Source organism: Spermophilus citellus (genome assembly GCF_964194105.1).
Source record: "Spermophilus citellus genome assembly, chromosome: 13".
Taxonomy (NCBI): domain Eukaryota; kingdom Metazoa; phylum Chordata; class Mammalia; order Rodentia; family Sciuridae; genus Spermophilus; species Spermophilus citellus.
The window spans coordinates 101,737,717-101,760,438 of NC_138193.1; the positions used below are offsets into that span (position 1 = coordinate 101,737,717).

Below are 22,722 nucleotides of genomic sequence, written 5' to 3' on the forward strand. Positions count from 1 at the left end.
TAAGTGTAGATGTAGTTAATCTGACTTGGAACCCTTTTCCTGGGACTGACCTTTCTTGTGTCTTTCTGGTTTTAAGAGAAGGCACTGGGTTACGTGATCTCTTGAGGGAACTGCTGTTCTAATCTTTGACTTCTTTTGTAATAATTGTGTAGGCCTAATATATTTAATAGAAATGTGTTAAAATGCAGAAACATGTACGGATTTAGACATACCCTGTTTCTATAATTTAGTAGTTCTCTATTAAATTTCTTTAAAATTCGATGTACTTATTATGTTGGTGATGTACAATCATGATTTCAGAAGAATTATAAAATTTTATGGTATTTTAAAAATAGAAAATGGCACGGTTTTTCTGTAATTATATTATAGCTGCAATTTCTGAGCCCCTGTTTGTGTTAGGCTCTATATTTATTATGTGCTTTATAAACATCACTTTATTTTTGCCTCCAGAAACGCTAGAGGAGGATCTTTACTGTTGTTTTACAGAGAGAGAAATTGAGGCTCAGGGAAGTGAAGTAATTTGCCCAAGGCCTTGGAGCTAGGATAGTATTTTAGTAATTCTTTAAATTTTTTTTATTCATTTTAATAATTTTTTCAGCAGATATTATGGCACTTGAGAGTGTGTGGCACTGTGCTGGGGACTGGAGAGTCTTTGCCTCCAGAAATCTCACCACCTAGTGGGAGTCAGTGGACGAGTAAACCAGCAATGACGCTCCACTGCAATTTGAAAAAGTATTGTAATATGGTGCCAGGGAGATGGCAGGGGTTCATAAAGAGCGTATCTTCTTTAATTAGTGCTTCTCAAGTCCATTTAAGCTTTATTTTTATTAAACATACTGACATAAGCGAAATTATGGAGAAACAACAGAGAAAGTTCATGGAGTAGGAGTTAATCCTGACAGAGTAAGGTAACCTCTTCCTCAGAGCTTGATGAAATTCAACGGGAATATGTAATTGAATGGTCAGATATATTTGGGGCACAGCTATCAGAAGCAGCTTACTTAACTGTAAATATCTGGTAGATACCTTATGAAACTAAGCTATATCAAGAATTATTTAAAATAATCAGGATTTTTATTAAGTAACAATATTCAATGGTGTCACCCAATCCTTTCATTGTTGTAAAGATTATGAAATAATATAACCTTTATTAAATTTTCTTTGGAATTCTAATTTTTTAACAGAATTTATCATGTTGATGATACTCCTTCTGGATCAGTGGATGGGGTCCTTGATTATAGCAAAGCCATTCAAGTAGGTGATTTTATTTTTCCCAGAAAAGATTTATATCTGTAGATTTGGAAATATTGTAATTTTATTTGGAGAACTGAAAAAAGAATTCATTTCCAGTGAATGGGATGTTATTTTAATTTTTTTAAATTTAATTAAAATTTTTTTTTTTCTATTCTGAAAAACTTTTTTTAAATCTTAAAAACTCTTCAATGAAAATGAAAGTGGTGATAAGTAGCTATTGATAATAGAAAAACTAATTATCTAAAAGCATTGGGGAACATACTTTCTCCTCACTTTCTTGCCCTCCTCTCTCAGCATCTGTCTGTCTTTCTTATTGTCTGTGGATCTATCACTTGGTCTACTGACCATAGATTGGCCTGTCATCTCTGGCATATTCGTGAGTATACCAAGTTTTGTAGGTAGCATAGTTCATTCTCTCTTTGTGGAATTATACTTTTGTTTATAAGCTAATGTAATTTAATATTTTAGTAAGCAATTTTGTTTTTGGTAAGATTTTTTTTAGAGTATTTAAAGCTCTTTCTTATCTATTTTCTTATCTGATGCATCTAACCAGATAGTATGGAGTCTCCCCTCTATCTTATAGAGAAGAAAACTGAGAGTAGCAAAGTGAGGATTCAAATTTAGATCTTTTGACAGCAGATCTAGATCTGTTCACTAGAATATGCAGGAGTCCCTCTGGTCATCTACAGTGTCCATCCATTTATTCAACAGGTATTCACTGAATGTCTATTATGTGTCATACATTGGATGCTGGAATCTTCTGGTGAATAAGAAACAGTCTCTTCCATTAGGAAACTTTTGGGAAATTCCAAATCGATTCATCATCAAGCAGTTCTTTCCCCTACTCTCACATAAAGTAGACTGAAATCTCTCCCATCTTAAAAACAAGTTCCACTGTCAGCCACATGGATTCTTCTAACCACTGCCTTATCTCTTTATCCCTTTAGAGCTAAACTACTTCTTTTTTTTTTTTAAGAGAGAGAGAGAGAGAGAGAGAGAATTTTTTTTTAATATTTATTTTTCAGTTTTTCGGCGACACAACATCTTTGTTTGTATGTGGTGCTGAGGATGGAACCCGGGCCGCACACAAGCCAGACGAGCGCGCTACCGCTTGAGCCACATCCCCAGCCCAAGAGCTAAACTTCTTGAAAGAATATTTTACATTCATTTTCTTTCCCTTATACATTCCATTTTCACTTCATTGCCATTTGGTTTCTAGAGGCCTCTGAATTGCCAACTCTGATAGGAATTTTTTTGTATTCTTTGATCTGTATGTGACATTTAATAGGTTTGATCACTCTTTTATGTTTGGCTTTCATGAAACCACACTCTTGATTTTGTACCTGTCTTTTCCTTGTCTTTTTGTTAAGGGCTCATCACCCTCTGTTTCTGTGGTGTCCCCTCATTCCGGACCTAGACCATCTCTTAATACTCTCTTCTCAGTGTTCTTTTGGAAACCCACTCTTTATCTTATGTGGATGACTGTAATATCTTTCTAATGTTTCTAGTTTATAATAATATATTTCTTGCTGTTTGGGTATAATAAATTGGATGGCTTGGAAGCACCCCAAATTTAACCTGAGTATGATTCATCTTGCCTCCAAATCCATTCCTCCATATGCATATACATATCAGTGACTGGTTCTGCCATCTGTGCAAAAATCATGAGAACTCCTTTTCTCTTGCTCTTTGTGTCTAATAAATTGCCAAGTCCCCGATTTCTCTCAAATTTGCGTCCCATCTCTATATTAGTTCAGTATCATTAGTTCCTGACTAGATCACTGCAATAAATTTCCATTCAGTATCACCCAAGAGAACTTTCTGTGACAATGGAAATATTTCATCTTTGCTCAGTGCAGTAACCACTAGCACTTAAAGTATGGCTAGTTCTGCTGAGGAACTGAGTCCAAAATTTTATTTCACTTTAATTAATGAAACTTTACATTTAAATGGTGACATATGGTGGGTGGCTATGATGTCTAATGGCACAGCATATCAGGCTTCCACATCCTCCCAGTGCCAACCCATTTGTCATATTGCTGGCCAGTGCGCTGTATAAAATGTAAACCTGGGGTGGGGCATGGTGGAGCAAGACGGCGCCACAGCTGCCTTCCCCTGCTCACCAAATATTAATCTTCAGCAGATTATCATATTTTTAAGAATAAAATATAGATACCCCCAACTTCTCCCCTCCTTTAGATTGTCCCTTCCTGCCCACTTTTTCTCCTGCACATTCCTCAGCTGTGCTAAATAACTTGCAGTTTCCTGACTATGCTGGGCTGATGTTTTCTTTTGATTTATTAAAAAAATTATTTTGAAATAATTGTAGGCTCCCAGGAAGTTGAAGAAATAGTCCCATTATTCTACTTCCCACATTGGTGACATCTTATGTAATTGTAAAATGACATCCAAACAAGGAAATTTACATTGATCCAATACTATTACTAGACTGGGGCCTTATTCCTGATTCAATTTCCACCAGTGTTTACATACAGTTGTGTGTATGGAATTTTATCATCAGAAAAGTACTCCTTTTAGTGCTACTTATGCATGTTTTCATCTACTCCCCAGCCCATCCATGTTGCCTGGCAACCACTAATCGGTTTTCTACCTGTATAATTTTATCAGTTTGAGACTGTTTTGTGAATGGAATCACACAGTGTGTAACCTGTTGAGATGGGCTTCCCCCCACAGACATGATGCCCTGGAGGTGGCTGCAGAGCCATGCCATTTGACTTTTCCTCCTGGCATGTGCTGGCCCTGCTGTTGTTGGTTCATCTTTTAGAGCTAGACTTTCACCCATCTTGCTGTAGGTTAGATGCTTCTCCCTCTCTGCTCTCATAACCCCTGTCTGTGCCTCTTTTTCTATCATGCTGTCTACAATTAAGTGTTCAGTTCAGCATCTCTCCCAGTACACTTTGAGTTACACCTGAGAGTAAAGATTTAATTTGAGTATGTGGCTGGCACATAATAAGTGCTCAGTAAGTAAGTTTCTTTTTAAGTTAATAAATACTTTATGGACAATATTCTTTCTTCTTCTTTGTCCTCTTTCTCCTTCTTTTGTTTTTTGATCCTGGGGATTGAACCCCAGGCCTCCCTCATGATATGCATACACTCTACTGATGAGCTGTACCCCCAACCTGCCATATTCTTCTTAGAGAATTGCATTTATCTTTTACAGATTAAGCATGCAAATAGGTATTTATTGAATAATAATAATTGGTTATTTGTTTTAGGGCACAAGAGATCCAATTTGTGCCATAACTGCATCTGATAAGACACTCATTGTGGTAAGTTGGAAAAAAACTTATTTTATAAGTAATAATTGTTTAAATTTTAAAAGTAGGTTAAAGCAATGATTTTTGGATATGAATAGCATCTTGTGAGTACCCCATGTTTTACTGAGTCTAATGTAAGAAAGGAGAACGTTTTCTAGCTAACCTCACAAATTAATCATGTACAAAAAATGCTATATATAAAGGCAGTAAAATGATGGCTATCTGAGAAGATAAAGTACATGTAGAGTTTGACACCAGGTTGAAGGAGCCCTATAAAGGGTTGAAAGATGTGCTATCAAATGGGATTTAGAAAGTTTTCTCTGTCGTCTGCTATTTTATATTGAAGAAAATGCTTTGGCTCAATTACTTTCATACAACTTAGAATGAAGAGGTGGTGTTTGCCAGCCAGTAAAGTAGAGAGGTTGCTGGCAAATGTCTGTTGAACTTTGCAAATAGAATCAATGGTATAGTGTTTTTTCCTGAGCTCTGACATTTGAAAATATTAATTTTAGAAATAAGTGCTTACTTTAATATAGTAATACTGGTGGAATTGCATTGGAATTACAGAAACAGAGACTAAGTAGTATATATTTCCAGTTTTACTAACATTTGTTAGCTGTTAGCTAATTTTATGGGGGAAAAAACTCCAAAGTGCCCTGTATTCTATAGTATCCCCACCTTTTTGACAGGCTCCTCTTGGTTTAGATTAAAGAGGTCAAGACTGGCTGTGTGGACCTTCCACTCTTTCTTTTGGCCAGGGCTTGAAAAACTGTAGCTCTCTCCTGTCTGATATACTTGCTGCCAATCTGTCAGTCTTGATGTTTTCCCAGAATTACATAGAAATATATTTAGTTTTATTTTTAAAAACATATTTAAACAAATACTCAAGATTATAACTGTTTTCAGGTCATTTTTTTTCCTTACCAAAACTAGAGTTAGAAAAGTGGCTATAGGATAAAAATCCAAGACTTGCAAACAGCTGTTTCATACCATGATCTTTTATTGATTTTTCATTCATATGAAATTTAAATCAGCAAGGGCTTTATGCTTTAGCTCTTAATGTATCTTGAATATTAACGTAGATAGCAACTAGAAACAACTGTAGATATTTCTTCCTTGTGATGGAAGAATTTACATATTACTAAAGAACTAGGTTTTTGACTACTTTCTTGAACATTATATGAAAAAAAAAATCTTTCCATCTTTAGCCACTTTAAAAAGGTTTAAATTAAATTAGGAGATAAGTATATACTTAATGATATAATTCAGTATCAGAATTGGAAATTTGCAGGACAATGTCATTTTGGTTTTAAAACACACATGTAGACGTATAGAGAAATCTGCAGTTGTAGTTTTATATTGTTATGGTAAATGTTTTAGTAATCACAACTAATTCCTATAGGGTCGTGAGTCTGGCACCATTCAGAGATACAGTCTTCCTAATGTTGGTTTGATTCAAAAATATTCCCTTAATTGTCGAGCCTACCAGTTATCCTTAAATTGCAACTCTAGGTAAGTATAAACACTCTCCTTCTGGGGTGTTAGAAGTTATCAGTTGGGATTGTTGGGTTTATGTAATAAATGTGAAGACAAGTGTGTTTGTTATGAACTTGTAAACTATATAGTTTTTGGTTTAAATGCTTTTTATTAGATATATATGGAAATCCTTATGTAGTTTTTATTCTTAAAGCTTAAGTGTTTTGAGAGTATTTTATATTTTCCTATCAGTTGGTTTAATCTCTCTGGATATATTTTCCTTACAAGGAAGCAAAATGGAGAATAGTCTATATCTCCTGTCAAATTTATAAAAAAAATTTAAAGCCATTTTTACCATGATTCAGGTTTTTAAAAAATATATAGTTATATATTTTTTTAGTTGTCATTGGATCTTTTATTTATTTATATGCGGTGCTGAGGATTGAACCCAGGGCCTCACACATGCCAGGCAAACGCTCTACCACTGAGCCACAACCCCAGCCCCAGCCACAACCCTAGCCCCATGTTTCAGGTTTTTGATAAACTGATTTTGAATATGGTTGTAGGTTGTATTCAAGATGGTAATTTCACATTTGTTTCTCTTTCCCTGATGGCATCCTTTGTAGTCGTCTTGCTATCATGGACATCTCAGGAGTTCTAGTGTTCTTTGACTTGGACACTCGGGTAACAGACAGTACAGGACAGCAAGTAGTCGGCGAGCTGTTAAAATTGGAGAGGAGAGATGTCTGGGATATGAAGTGGGCCAAGGATAATCCTGATTTGTTTGCAATGATGGAGAAGACAAGAATGTATGTTTTCAGAAACTTGGATCCTGAGGTAAAAACAAGAAACGAGTGCTAACAGTCCAGAAATAATGAGCCAAAGATCAAAATCTGGATATTTCTCCTTTGTTTCTTTAAGAGGTTCATTGGTGTTGTCTATGTAAATTCGTGAAAGTAAACATTTCTGTGGAGGTTAAAAATATTTGATCTGAAGTAGGAATAATACTCATCTTTTAGATGTTCTCCTCTTCCCCTTTCTCTGAAAGATACTGCCTAAGCATTTATCTGTTCTTCTTTTTTTTTTTTTTTTTTTGTACTGGGGGATTGAACTCAGGGGCACTCTACCACCGAGGCACATCTGTTTTTTTCTTAAAAGACAGAATTATGGTCACTAGATGGTCTTTTTCTTAATCAAAATTCAAAGAGGAAAAGAAAAAAGAAAATCAATAGCTTTATTTGCTAAAATTTCTTTTAAAAATCTAACCCCAAAAATATAGCTTTAAAGTTGCCTTGTTCTTTCATTGTCTTCTCCCTGAGTCTAGTTTCACAGGGACCTTGTCTTTCTTATATATTCACCATGTCACCCATTAATCCAGGCTCTTTCTTAACTCAGATATTCTTGCAAATATGCTAGGTGGATTCTGATTCTCTTTTCTCTCCTGGTATCAGGAATCCCTTTTCTCTGATTTTTATGCTTATGTTTTGATTTTCCACTTTTGCCCTAATCAAGAAGATAAATCTTTTAAACAATATGTAAATTAGTAATGATTTTCAATTTGGAATTTTCTGTTGTACTTCACTGGGGGGAAATGAGAAGAGGAGCAAGTTAATAAATGCTTTGCGTTGTTCATTTCTGTTTGCACTGATAGCTTCCTTTGGAAGAAATTGTATGTTTGGCCCTTGAGCTGCCAAAGATTTTGTGTGGTGATTTGTTTAGTGGTTAAGCTGTTGGCTCCTTCACCAATATCCTAAATTATTTTTACATTTCCCCATTTAGCCCTACTCAGGATCTCTGGCAAATAACCTGATGTGAAAGGCTCTGTTAAAGCTTTAGGAAGTCTGAGGGCCTTTGTAATTCTTAGACCCTGAGGAATTGTTCAAAGGAGAGACATTTGGGACTGCCACATTTGACCTGCAAGCATGGGCTTTTTCCCAGGACTTAAGGGGCATTTGACCCTTGCCACAAAACAATTATAGAAATTTTACAGGTAACCACAGCATAACCTTGAAGATGGGAGTAGAATACTTTTTGAATGTTAGAGTCCTTTTTTCTATCCTTGGCTCCACTCACATTAAGCTGGAAATCATATGCCTGGAGAAGTGAGTGTTTGTTATGGCTGGCTGCTCTTAATGTGTGGAGCACATGTGGCCAATCTAGCACCAAGTGAAATTTTTGCCTGGTGGAAAGTGTTTCTTAAGTAGTTCTAACAGAACAGCCTTTATTTTTTAAAAAATATTATTTTCGTTATTTGAGTTTATTTTTCGTTATTTGAGTTAATAATTTTTAAAAAATATTATTTTCGTTATTTGAGTTTATTTTGGAGTTTGGCATGAAGTTCAATTTCTATTAGATTTAAAGCTAGATGAATTTTTTTTGAACAACCTTCTCTGTGTAGATTTTTTTTTTTTTTTTAAATAAACCATGCTGTTCTGTGCTTCTGTTCTTTCATGAAGACACTGGCTTGTTCTGGTCCCTGCTTGTTTAATTATAAGTAATCATCCTCTAGATGCTTATTGATATGTAAAAACATACTTCTCAAAACAGATTTTTTTTTTTGTATGTGTGTATGTATGGGGATTGACCAGGGCCTTGTGCATGTCAGGCAAGTGCTCTACCACTAAGCCACAGTCCCAGTCCAGGAAAGAATTTAACAGATCTGCAGAACTACAGAAGAGTATATAACTTCAGGACATAGTAGTTGGTATTATCATTCAGGAGATGAACTATTGTTTAACAGTTAAAACCAAATATATTTTTGTCCCTGTGAGGATAGGAGAGAATGTCCCTGTTTTCACACTGTAGTGTGGCTGACCTAAGGCTTGTACTGGGCATGCCAGAGCAGTCAGTTCTGCCTTTCCATTTGCTTGCACTTGCATTACCAATATTACCTTGAGTTCACAAATTTTTGTCAAGAAACTTTTATTATACTTGTCCAATCTGTGAGGGATAGCTAAAAGTGGATTGTATAATAACCTCAAGCCACTTAATTAGGTATATCCAAACTCCAGTATGTTACAATTTGTAAGATTGAAAAGTAGAGAATGCCTGTGGTATTACATGAGTTGTGAGACCTTCTGAGTTAGTGCTGGGTAAGGGAAGCAGGTTTCTTGGAACAGCATGGAAAACTTTAGATAGTGTCTTTTTGATATATATATTTTAATTTCTTTATTTTGTTTATTTTTATGTGGTGCTGAGGATTGAACCTTAGCGCCTCACATGTGCACAGCAAGTGCTCTGCCACTGAGCCACAATCCCAGCCCTCTTTTTGATATTTTGATAAATAGAAATATCTTGCATACTGCTTAGCTTTATAGACCATTGATCTGAAACTTTATAATCAATTGAGATATAAATGAATGAATAATGAATTTTGGAAAATAAAAGATAATTGGTTGATTGGGCACATCTACTGTGCATACAACAACCTCATTCTTAGACATACTAAACTAAATGTGAATCCATTTTTACTTCTTAGTTTCATATTATTGTATTGTATAGTATAATTATATGTTATATACCTGCAGATATATTCTTAAAAATTATATTTTGATATTATTTACATCTCTTATTATTTATAACATATCCTATTTCTTTTATATTATTCATAAAGGTATTAAATATATTAGCAGTTTATTTATTTTGGTATTGATACCTATTTTTTTCTACTAAGGATTTAGGGCAGCTACTTTACATTACAGTATGCATTTCTTATACTTTCTTTCTATAAGCCTGCATAATATTAGGGTAGAGATAGACATATAACAGATGTATTTATTACATATTTGCAAATAAAATCTTGTGTAGGCGATATGTCAGGAACATTCTCTGACTTACGTTACAGAAGACAGACTTTTCAGTATGTTATGGTATTATTGTCATTGATGTACTATGATACAAATATAGTATTTATTGGTTTTACTAAGAATTAAATGTCCTCATCTTGTAGAGAAATGTACTTAGGGGTGTTTAGGGGTGAAATGTCATGATATCTGTAATTTACTTTATAATACTTCTGCCAAAAGATTAAACAAAGTATATTTAGCAAAATGTTAGTAATTATTTAAGTGATGGATATATGGTGGTAATGGTATTCTCTCTACTTTTTTGTTGGTTTGAATGTTTTGATGATAAAATTTAAAATCAGATTCCTTAAAGGAGGCGACATTTTGCATGATGAAACATTAACATTTGTTTTTGTCTCTAAAGGAACCCATTCAGACCTCTGGATATATTTGTAACTTTGAGGATTTAGAAATCAAATCTGTCCTGTTGGATGAGATATTAAAGGTAATTTAAAAAAAGTTATATTTCTTTTGCCAGCTTAACTGGGATTTGTGTTTGAACAGGTGGTCAGACATCTCAGGTAAAGTGGGGACTCGGAGGTCAGACAGATCTGGGGTCCAACCCTGCTCTGTTCATTGTGCTTTGATTCCCATGGGTAGGGGCTAATATGGTTTGGATCTCTGGCTGGCCCCAAAGGAGGGAGCACCTGTGCGTTTCAGCTTGCCCATGTGAGGCAGAAGGGGAGGGAGAAAAGGATGAAGCTCAAGAAGCTGCCAGCAGTCAAACATCAGAAGGAGTCTGAGTCTGTTGCACCCTAGGATTGTGTGCTTTCCATGTTGACCGGCTCTTTTGTGTGTGGATAGCACTTCTGCCAAGATAAGGAGAGCGATCTCATCTTATTTAAGGTATATAATCTGTAAAACAAGTGAGAACATCAGAGAATATCTATTCCCCCTTTCCTCACTTGTGCTGGGAAATAGTCTTTTTGTTTGTCTTGACCTCTTTTCCAAAAGACTTAGGTTTTGGGAACTCTTTTTAGAAGATATGATTTTGCCTGTATCCTTTAAAAACAGAGGCATAGGTGGGTAAAGTCCACCTAAGGTAGCTGAAGTGTCTCACCTGTTTTTGTGCATTAATGCTTTGACAATAAGCTTCTTGAGTACCCAGCATCCAGCAAGGGTCTGCTATATACTTGGTTCTCAGGAAGTGTTTGTTACACTGAGTTTTAAAAAATGAATAATGACTTTGTAACTTTCTAATAAGTGGTGGATATTATTATATAGAATTCAAGAAATATGGAAAATTGCTGAAGAGGAAGACTTTAAAAAGCACCTAAAATCCCACCAGATAGCTTTTTTCATAATTACCATTACCATTCCATATAGCTATGAGCCATATGTGGAGGGACAGATTTGATAGGTTAGATAGATGAACAGAAGTAACTTTATAAAAATGAAATCATTATGTAATCCACAATTTTAGTGTCAAGTTTAATTTTGGGGATAGGTACTGGAGATTGAACCCAGAGGTGTTAACTACTGAGCCACATCCTCAGCTTTTTTTATTTTTTAAATTTTGAAATAGAGTCTTGCTAAGTTGCTTAGGGCCCCACTAAGTTGCTGATGCTGGGTTTGAAGTTGAGATCCTTCTGCTTCATCCTCTGGAGTCTCTGGGATTGCAGGTGTTTACCACATGCCTGGCTGAATTTAATTTTAATTAAGTAATCTAAAAGTTAATAAAGTCATTCTGGCCTTTTAGGTAATTTCTTTTTCACTACAAACAATATCATTTCCCCAAGTTAAAGAAGAAAATTTGTGGAAAACTAAGTTATCAGTTTAAACTATATTTTAATTTTTAATAGGATGGATTGACTTTTCATTTTAAAAGATGACATTCTTTTGTTTTCTCCCCTTTTTTGTTAGCCATATTATTATGTTCACATTGTCAAAATTCAGAACATTTTAATTTTGTTTTGTAAGCCTAAGTTTCATTTGTTGATTCTTATATTTAAATGAATTCATAGTACTAGTCTTTTTTTTTTTTTTTACTATATTTTCTCTATACATGAGTTCTTAATTTTGATTAGTCTTTTAGTTGGCTGGATTTCATCATTAGTAGTGTTTTTTAAGAAGGGCTCATAGTTGCTGATTGTATTAACTTCTACAATGTTTGAAAATGCATCACTGTATCTAGTGATTGTCTGAAGTGTTTCAGAAAATATGTATTTCAATTGGTTAGGTGTACTCCAAGATTGTGGATACACTAGTGTTAGGATAGACTGCCTGCAGTGTTGGTGCCCAGTTTTTTGAGAAAGAATAGGGGTGGGGTGGGGAGTTAATTTGTAACCACAACCAAATTTTCTGTGATGGATCCTTACCTACTTGGCTTACTACAGGCAAAGTTTACCAAAGAATATGGTCATACTTCTCTCTGAGTTCTTTTTCATCCAGGGTTGTGGATTAGCTGGACCACAGATTCATTCAAGCATAGTTTTAAGAATAATAGAGAAGTTTTTTTGGAGGATGAGAGAAGAGGAAATATTAAAGAAAAAGGAAGGGGTTAATGTTTACTATGGTACCTTCAAATGAGGTGTTAAATTTGTTGTTTGTCATTATAATGTACCTGGTAGGTGTTACACATACCTCTTTTTTGGATGAGGAAGGCTCTTGGTGAGTAAAATGGCTTATCCAAAGTTCATCTATCCATTGATTTGGGAAATATTGATAAAGAGCCAGTAAGTAAACATAGTTCCTGGCTTCAGGGGAGATAGACCAGGAATTCAGCAACCAGAAGAGGTTTGGTGGTGCTGATTTGCCAGGGGGTGTTCCTGTTCAAAGCTCTGATGTAGAGAATATTGGGTCAGTTCTCAGACTGGGAATAATGTGAATAGCATGGCTGAGCCTTGTGCACAAGGTCTGAGTGTTCTCTCTCTCTTTTTTAAATTATTTATATTTTACTTGTAGTTGGCACAATACCTTTATTTATTTATTTTTTTATGGACACAATATTCTTTATTTTTATTTATTTTTATGTGGTGCTGAGGATCGAATCCAGGTCCTTGCACGTGCTAGGTGAGTGCTCTACTGCTGAGCCACAACCCCAGCCCCTTGAGTGTTCTCTCTTAATCCTCACAATTCTAGGAAGCAGATTTGATTACTTTCTCTGCTTTTTTTGGGGATGAAAGGTGGAGCTTGGAGAGAGAAGCTGATTTGCCAGTGTCACCCAGTTAGCAAATGGCAGAGGCATAACTTGGTTCCAAGTGATGTGGCTTCCAAACTGGCAGAAATGAGGCTGGGAGTGCGAGGTTGGGGTGGGTCTTCAGGGACCCTGAAGCCTGGTTCTTGTGTTTACACTTTATCCTGGAGTCAGTGGGGAAGCAGTGGAGGGACATGATTGGGTTTCTGTTTGGAGAAGAGGGGCCCAGGCTTCCTGGGTGGGTGGGCTGGTATGTGGGGAGGTGTAGAAGGAGTTGTCACATGGCCAGTGAGTGATGGGATTGGATTAGAGCTTAGCTGTTTGAATCCAGATCGTCTGCCTTTTCCTTACCAGTTCCTCCTTTGTGCTCAGGAGTTCCCCAGACGCCTTTGCAGCTTTAACTATGGTGCTTTCGTCGCAGGGTGGGGGGTTGCTCCCTGTGGCTCTGTTTACCTTTTCAAAGAGCTCTCCTGTCTAAGATCACCCTCTGCTGTTTTACCCTCATGGTCTGATTGCCCTGTGTGCTCCATTCTTCCATTACTTGGGATGTGTAATATCAGTAAGTTGATTATAGCTGCCTTTCCTGTCTTTGGCCATTAGCTAGCTCTTTCCTGAAAGGCAGGCCTTCGGTTGTTTTGTGGTGTTAGTCAGCCTGCTTCACTATGATAGGAAAGCAGTGATGACAACTGTCCCTTTTTCTTTCATCTCTTGGCTGCCTGAAAGTACTGTAACAACAGTTTATTACTTCTGGCAGGGAAAGAGTTGCTGAAGGAGTGACAGAGTGGAGGCTGCTGCATGTGTGTTTTCTGCTCCAGTGGAGGGCAGGGAGCATTCTGGAGGGGAAAAAGGATTGCCTGGGGAAAAAAATTAAGCAGAGAGAAACAGGGACGCAGATCTGGGAAGGACCCTTCCACCACTGTGCACTTCTTCCATAGGCAGCTGATTGCTCAGGAAAGACTTAATTTGTGTGTTGGGGGTTTTCCAAGTAACTCATAATATCCAAACATGGGTATTTTAGTCAGCTTTTTTCCTGCTGTGACCAAAAGTCCTGACAAGAAGACTTGACAATTAGAGAAGGAAAAATTTATTTTGGGGCTCATTTTCAGAGGTCTCAGTTCATAGACGGCCAGCTTCATTCCTCAGGGCTTGAGGTGAGGTAGAATATCATGGCAGAATTGTATGGCAGAAGAAAGCAGCTGGGGTCAGCACAGGGAAGCAGAGAGAGACTCCCATCACCATGGACAAAATATATCCCCCAAAGAAATGGCCCCAGTGACCTACCTCCTCCAGCTACACCCTACCTGCCTGCAGTTACCAACCAGTTAATCCCTACCAGGCAATTAATGCATTGATTAGATTAAAGCTCTCATAACCCAATCAGTTCTTCTCTAGGCTTTCTTACATTGTCTCACACGTGAGCTTTTGGGGGATACCTCATTACTAAACCATAACAATGGGGATTTCTTTTCTTTCCAATTTTGCTTACCATAAGATGTAGGGTTTTTTTTTTGTCTGTTTTAATTGTAAAAAAAAGAAACATATTCTATTAGCAGCTATTTGAATCCTTTGTTTTAATTTTTACTTTTAGAATCCAGAACATCCAAACAAGGATTATATAATTAACTTTGAGATTCGGTCTCTTCGAGATAGTCGAGCATTAATTGAGAAGGTTGGAATTGAAGATGCATCTCAGTTCATAGAGGACAATCCACACCCCCGACTTTGGTATTTTAAAAACCTAAAATTTCTCAAGATGTCAGGTGCATGCTTTTAAAGTCCCAGCTCTGTCATCTCCTGCTCCCTCCTGATGGGAACAGACTTTTCTTGCTCTTCTTTTGAAAATATAGAAATTCATTTTAGATGTGGAAGTCCTCAATATTAGCAGTGTTATAAGAAAAATGTTTGCATGTGTTAAAATAAATACTTCCCACCACGCTTTACCAGAAGCAATAGGCATAATCATTGAATTCTGGTTCAAGGCTTGTTTATCAGAAATTTTCAATAGCCTTTCTGTTTCTTCTTTTTAATAAAGGCGATTACTGGCTGAAGCAGCTCTTCAGAAACTGGATTTGCCCACTGCAGAGCAAGCATTTGTGCGCTGCAAAGATTACCAAGGCATTAAGTTTGTGAAGCGCCTGGGAAATCTGCAAAGTGAGTCAATGAAGCAGGCGGAAGTGGTGGCCTACTTTGGTAGGTTTGAAGAGGCTGAGAGAATGTATCTTGATATGGACAGAAGGTAGGTGTCAAAGGATCAGGTGTCACCAAGTACTTTTGCTCATAATAGCTTAAAAGTGAATGTATCATATCATTTCTTTTAAAAATAATTTTTAGTTTGGAATACAACCTAGATATTCTACACATTAATTTATCTTTTATAATTTGGGGGTTGCTTGCTTCTATGTTTTTACTATTAATAATTCACTATAGAGACTTTTTCATTTGGCAGGAAAATACTGATAGAACTACAGAGTAGGGGATTTTATCACTTATCATATGGCTCATAATTTTGGTCCTCTTTTTTTGGTTTACACCATTATTTAATTTTCCATTGTCAGGAAACATAAAATAAAAATCAAAGGTGTTATGGACTGTTATGTTATTATATTTTCATTCTTATTCATATAAAATAATGTACAAACTTAATTTCAGGTGTAAATATTATGTCTATATTTTCTTAATGTTATTTATCTTCCCAGAAGATCCTTAATACAACTTAAGCCCTGAAAAGACAAGACTCCATCTCTTATTGACACCACAAAGGGGATTATATTTCCACATGAATTTTGGAGGGGACACACATTCATTGCCTCTTACCTGGTCAGGCTGTTTTTAAAGTGTTCGGAGAGTTACCTTATCTGTTCCTATTCTCTGTACCTAGAAGTATACCTAACAAAAGGTAGACACTTGATAAATATTTGTGGAATGGATGAGTGACTGAATGCCATTGGTTGCAGAGATCTCGCTATTGGCCTCCGACTGAAATTAGGAGATTGGTTTAGGGTACTCCAGCTCTTGAAAACTGGATCTGGTGATGCAGATGACAGTCTCCTTGAACAAGCCCACAGTGCCATTGGAGACTACTTTGCTGATCGACAAAAGTGGTATGTAACCTATCTGGAGCACCTCATGCATTCACACAACACTTAGCTTTGGCACTGTGAGAGGACTTCCATTATTTCCACTAGAATTGGAAATAAAGCTAGGGAAATGAGGACCATTCTCCTGAGTCCTAAAATTCAGATATCTCTCGATTGACATTAGAGAGCAAGAGATCCTTGAAGTTGTGAGATGAGCATTGTAAAACTTTGGAGTTAGCAAACAAAAAATTTGCACTTACCTCCAGGAATTTTTCCACTGTTTGAGATCATGGTGTGTAAATCTAAGATATTATGTGATTTATTTTTGAACAAAGTTAAAATGTATTTTATATTTGCTTGTTTTGTTATTATAGATTGTTTTCAGGAATCATTGCTTTTATTCTTAAGTTTTCATCTTGATCAGTGTGCTTTTTTATGTCAATGGAGATACTGTAGTGGTATATTAGATTAAAATAACATTTCATAAGAGTATTCAAAGACTGTTACAACTAGAATATGCTACATAGTCTCTAGATTTCCCTCTCTGATTTATATGCTTTAAAGCAATTGTGTGACTGAAGATGATGAATTAGATAGTACCACTACTGGTAAATCTAATGAACATTTTTGGTGGAAGGACTTATTTATTAAGATTCACATTAGTTTAAAAAGTTTTCTTTCTTTCTTTTTGTAGGTTGAATGCTGTACAATATTATGTACAAGGCCGGAACCAGGAACGCTTAGCTGAATGTTATTTTATGTTAGAAGATTATGAGGGATTGGAGAATCTTGTCAATTCACTTCCGGAAAACCACAAGTTGCTTCCAGTAGGTATTACAAATTTTAGTTGTTGAAGTTGTTAGGTTATTTTATTAAATTTTTATGTTATAGTCAGGAAATATCCTCTGTAATAAAGAAAATTAAAAATCTATAATTTTATAGTTTCTTAGACATGGAGTAGTGCTTTTATTTTAATTAGGAAATAATATATCAGTATTATAGAATGTTTGAAAATAGAGGAGAAAATCAATTATATTCTTAATACTTTAACATAGTCTTGTATAGTTTCTTCAGTTTTCTAAAATTGCTTTAAAAAGTTAGCTGAATACATTAACTGTTAACAGATGAAATGTCTGTTGTCAGGTATTTGGTTGAAAATAATTTTAAATTTGCTGCAACTTAAGTTTAAAAAGATAGCTCAGCATTTATTAGGTTACATTAATAATAAAGTATTTAATGTCAAATAAGAGAAACTGAGCCTGGCATGGTGGCGCACGCCTATAATCCCAGCAGCTTGGGAGGCTGAGGCAGGAGGATCAAGAGTTCAAAGCCAGCCTCAGCAAAAGTGAGGTGCTAAGAAACTCAGTGAGACCCTGTCTCTAAATCAAATAGAAAATAGGGAAGGGGATGTGGTTCAGTGGTTGAGTGCCCCTGAGTTGAATCCCCCGTACCAAAAAAAAAAAAAAAGAGAAACTGAAAGTAGAGTTCTCTTTATTTTGAATATTCCTTTTAAGCCTCTTTTAATTAATTATTGAATATTGTTAAGATGTTTATATTTTATTTGTAAATCACTGAGCTGTACGATACCTTTGAAGTTGTAGCTCTAAACTGTGGGGTCTGGACATGTATCAGTTGTGAGTTCCACCTCAAAAATTTTGTTTGTTATTTAATAGGTAAGTATAGAGTTGTGATAATTCAGTTTTCTTACTGGCATTGTCATTTACCTTTATTCTCAATCTTAAGTATTTTCTTGAGTAGGAAGGACAACAAAATTTCTTAGAATATTGGGTATGGACACCTGGAGTGCCTATCTTAGTGTTCTCTATGAGGTGTGTCTGATGAAGTAAAAAAAAAAAAATGTTCCTGTAGAGGATCCAAATAATAATATTACTAAGAAAATACTAAATAATTATAATGGTAATAGTAACCAAATGAATAAGATAATGAATTTTAAGTTGTACTATAAATTTTAAATCATGTTTTAGAGGAATTTTTAATAGAATGAAAAGATGTACATAATACTGAAGTGGGAAGTACAGGATACAGAACTACATATAGTATGGTCACAATACATACATGAATACACATACATGTACATTCATAGGACAAAGATACTAGGAAATTACATAGACTATTATGAGGTTACTTATGAGTAATAAGATTATGAGTAACTTTACTTATTCATGTTTTATAATATTTTGCTACTAAAATTTATTATTATTATTATTTTTGCAGGGGCGGGGGCAGGTCCTGGGGATTGAACTCAGGGGCACTCAACCACTGAGCCACATCCCCAGTCCTATTTTGTATTTTATTTAGAGTCAGGTTCTCACTGAGTTGCTTAGTGCCTTGCTAAATTGCTGAGACTGGCTTTGAACTTGTGATCCTCTTGCCTCCGCCTCCTGAGCTGCTGGTATTATAGGCATTCACCACTGTGTCCAGCCTAAAATATTTTTAATCAGAAAAATAGAAACATTATTTTAAAGAGATAGTTAGATAAAAAACCATACTTTTATATTTCCAAAAGTATTTTGGAAGTGGGGTGGCGGGGTGGAGAGAGAAACAATTTGGCTAAGTAGAAATGCTGAAACAAACAAAATATTGATTTTCTGAAAGTGGGGAATGTAGCCAAACAGGTCAGATTTGATGTGGTGGCTCTCCTTGCCTGTCACAGCTTCCCAAAGGAGCGGTTCGGGTCTAGCTTCTTGAACTGATGAATGACATGTTTCTCTAGGGCATTTCCCATTTTGTTTTGAGATGGGGGGTCTCCCTTTGTTACCCAGGCTTGTTGTGTTAGCTTTTCATGGCTGTGACCAAAATACCTGACATGAACAATTTAAGGAAGGAAAGACTGATTTTTACTCCCACTTTCAGAGGTCTCAGTTCCATTGCTCTGGGTTGAGGTGAGGCAGAACATCAGGCTGGCAGCTGGGAATCAGAGACAGCCAGGAAGGGTCCAAGGACAAGATATACCCATCTAGGGCACTCTCCTAGTGACCCACCTCCTTCAGCTAGGTTCCACCTCTTACACTTTCTCTCACCTGCTCATAGTCCATTCAGTCTTTGATGACATTAGAACTCTCAGGGTACAGTAGCCTCCTAAAACCCCATCTCTGAACACTGCTACTCTGGGGACCAAGTCTTCAACACATGAGTCTTTGGGGGATATTCCAGTTCCAAACTGGTCTTGATCTTCTAGCCTCCTAGGCTCAAGTGATCCTCATGAGCCTTGACTTTATGAATAGATGTACCAAAATGTATACCAGCATGCCTGGCATAGGGTATTTCTTTAGAGAGGTATTTCAGAGCTCTGTGAATGGAAAAGTTTTTCTTGTGCTTTTAATTAATGATTACCATCAAACATACTACCAGTTCTCTTATAGGTCTTCTTTTTACCTGCTAATATGGGATATGTTTTGGAGCTTGACGTTTCTATATACTAGTTACTGAGCTGAGAGAGGAAAGGAGTGCAGTGTTTTCAGAGACTGGTTAAGATTCCAGTAAAGTACTGGTTTTGTTGGAGGTGCTTTAACATCTGTTCTGATTTGTAGCCTCTGCCCCTGTCTGTTTAAAAGAAAAATTCCTTTAACTACCAATTTAATTTTCATATGTCCCTGCACAGTTTTGCTAAATTAAAATGTAAGTGATTTCCTTTATCTGTGAAATCTGATAGTACTGTTTTGTCCTTACAGGAAATAGCACAAATGTTTCAGAGAGTTGGAATGTGTGAACAAGCAGTGACTGCGTTTTTGAAATGTAATCAACCAAAGGCAGCTGTAGATACCTGCATACATCTGAACCAAGTAAGGAGCTGAGACTTATGTCTGTGCAGCTAGTTGTCTTAGGAATTTTTAAGTTAAAGTAAAATTAAAGTCACTGTCATGATCCTGTAGAGATTATGGCGAGTGCAAGGGTTGGAGGGTTTGAAGGGAATTTTGTGAAAGGAGGCGGCCAGATATGTCTCCCTTGGAGTTGAAGCCGGAGAAAGTGTTGGAGTTTGTTGAAGGGCTACCTTGAAGGGTAACCACTCATTATTGACCCTCTAACTCAATAAGGGAACATGAACAAACCAGTGCTTGTAGTCTGGCAAATTTTTATCTGGAAGTAATTTCACCATTTTCTGCATTTTTTTAGGATTAGGTTTTCTTTCCAAAGAAGGACCAATTAATGGTTGGTCATTGCCTGAGGAAGGAATCTGGTTACTTTATCAATATTTATTTTGGCAAATCAGTTTTCCTTTCCCTTTATTTATTTCTTTTAAAAATTTTTCTTAGTTGTAGATGGACACAATATCTTTACATTTATTTATTTATTTATTTTTATGTGGTGCTCAGGATTGAATCCAGGGCTTCATATATGCAGGGCAAGCGTTCTCCTGTTGAGCTACAGCCCCAGCCCTTGCTTTCCCTTTATAGAAAACATGTATTTGACATTTTTAAGAACTGAAATTTAATTAAAATGAAAGTGCAGAATTATTATAGAAACTGTTGACTATTAGTATGTTCTTTTAGTATTTTTCTTATTTTATAAAGCTGCATTTACTGTATAAAAATAAGTTTTAAATGTTAAATCTGAAATGATATTTTCTTAACTGAAATTAGATATTTTATTTTACTATAAAGAATAAAAAATGAATCTTTTTCTGGTTCACATTATGTTCAAAAATAGAATTATAAGATTAATATGATCATAAACTCTTTCAGGTGCACTTCTTAAATTAGTCTTAAATCATTTAATCCTTTTGACACATTTAGCTTGTAGAACTTATAGTTTCTCTGATTTTAAGTGATTTTTAAAACCATATGCCATTTTTTTCTATTTTGAAGAAGTATCTTCAGTTATTACAAACTTAAATTCTTATTGTGTGAATTTTATGACATGTGAAATAAATACTTGGGTAACCGAATGATATAATTTTTTTCCTAGTGGAACAAAGCTGTTGAATTAGCTAAAAGTCATAATATGAAAGAAATTGGATCTCTATTAGCTAGGTATGCATCTCACTTACTGGAAAAGAATAAAACTCTTGATGCTATAGAACTCTATCGGAAAGCCAGTTACTTTTTTGATGCGGCTAAACTGATGTTTAAGGTAATGTAATAATTTTGGTGAGTATTTGGTTTGTCCAGGTTATAATTGTTTTTGTATAGTTTTGAACATATTTTCCATTTTCTTTAGAAACAAATGTTTGTTATAGCAAACTCCTGGTTTTATGACTAGGTAAAAGGTAATAATTTTAAGGTAATTGTGTAGTTTTGGTATTATTACCTTTTACTAACAAGGGTGTTTATTACTATTAGCAACTTATTGATTCCTAAACAATTATATATTTATTACTCAAGTTAACAGAGACTTAAAGAATTTGCTGGAACAACCAAGCACACATTCCCCACATTGGGAATTGAATTCTATTGATAATAGAGTTTTTGAGTCCTTGCAAATGTTACACTTTTGATAATATCCATTTGGAGGAAATATAACTAACTAGAACAGTATTAATCTCTGAAAAATTTACATTCTATTTTTTTCCTGTTTGATTTAATGAAAAAGGAAAAATTTCCCTCAAAATTATTTAAATAAACTTCTGGAGGATGTACCATGTTAATGCCATTGTATCTCTGTGTATTTGGAATGTTATTTATAAAACCTCTGTGTTGTGGAAGATACCCATCCTATCATGACTTTCTTTGTTCTGACTTAGCTATTTTACAGCAGATATTTCAAGATTGTTAATAGGTTTAACTCCATGGGCTGAATACTAAGGAAAGAACTGAGTATTTATGTTAGTAATAAGGAAAGGAAAATGGCTTTTAAAATATGAAACACAGATACTTGGTATTTATATTCCATCCTACTGATCTTTTTCCTTTTTTAGATAATCAAATTTCAGTTAATTTTGAAAATGATTGTATTTGTACAAATACAGATTAAGAAGTATCTTTCCCAAATTCTGTTTAAAGATTGCTGATGAAGAGGCAAAGAAAGGAAGTAAACCTTTACGTGTGAAGAAGCTCTATGTACTGTCAGCCTTACTTATAGAGCAGTATCATGAGCAGATGAAGAGTGCCCAGCGAGGAAAAGTGAAAGGGAAGAATTCAGAGGTAAGGTGGAGCACTGTGTAACTTGAAATGACATCAGATCCTCTCAAGGGCTTAGGGCGAACCTTTCTTTATAGAAAAGCCCTTTAATTTGTACAACTGCATTTCTTTATTTTTGTTTTTAAAATATTTATTTTTTAGTTGTAGTTGGACACAATACCTTTATTTAATTTATTTTTTTTAATGTGGTACTGAGGATCAAACCTAGCGCCTCGCCCATGCTAGGCAAGCAAGCTACTGCTGAGCCACAATCCCAGCCCCCTGCATTTATTTCTTTTAAATGACACAAAGTACAGTGTGACTGATTTAAAATTGGTATTCAAATTTAGAAATTTCTACTTAGAAATAATGAAAATTATTTTCAACATGAAAAATATCTAGTCTTTGCTTTATTTATTTATTTAAAATTTTTAAATTTGTTTTAATTAGTTATACATGACATTAGAATGCATTTATGCACTTCAATATATCATATATAGATGGGATATAATTTCTCATTTTTCTGAGTGTACATGTTGCAGAATCATATTGGTCACGTAGTCATATATATATATATAT

The 22,722-nt window shown here is 35.4% G+C and overlaps 1 protein-coding gene across 1 annotated transcript in view; it reads left to right on the forward strand.

Moving 5' to 3' along the window:
• Positions 1 to 22,722, forward strand: part of WDR35 (WD repeat domain 35) — a 60,012-nt gene that overhangs the window by 30,724 nt on the left and 6,566 nt on the right. Inside the window, exons 13-24 of the mRNA XM_081265460.1 lie at positions 1,185 to 1,254; positions 4,491 to 4,544; positions 5,935 to 6,044; positions 6,635 to 6,845; positions 10,218 to 10,298; positions 14,578 to 14,714; positions 15,022 to 15,225; positions 15,944 to 16,090; positions 16,761 to 16,893; positions 19,759 to 19,869; positions 20,993 to 21,157; positions 22,027 to 22,167. Coding sequence (XP_081121586.1) covers positions 1,185 to 1,254; positions 4,491 to 4,544; positions 5,935 to 6,044; positions 6,635 to 6,845; positions 10,218 to 10,298; positions 14,578 to 14,714; positions 15,022 to 15,225; positions 15,944 to 16,090; positions 16,761 to 16,893; positions 19,759 to 19,869; positions 20,993 to 21,157; positions 22,027 to 22,167 — 1,564 coding nt within the window. The remainder of the gene's footprint in view (positions 1 to 1,184; positions 1,255 to 4,490; positions 4,545 to 5,934; positions 6,045 to 6,634; positions 6,846 to 10,217; positions 10,299 to 14,577; positions 14,715 to 15,021; positions 15,226 to 15,943; positions 16,091 to 16,760; positions 16,894 to 19,758; positions 19,870 to 20,992; positions 21,158 to 22,026; positions 22,168 to 22,722) is intronic.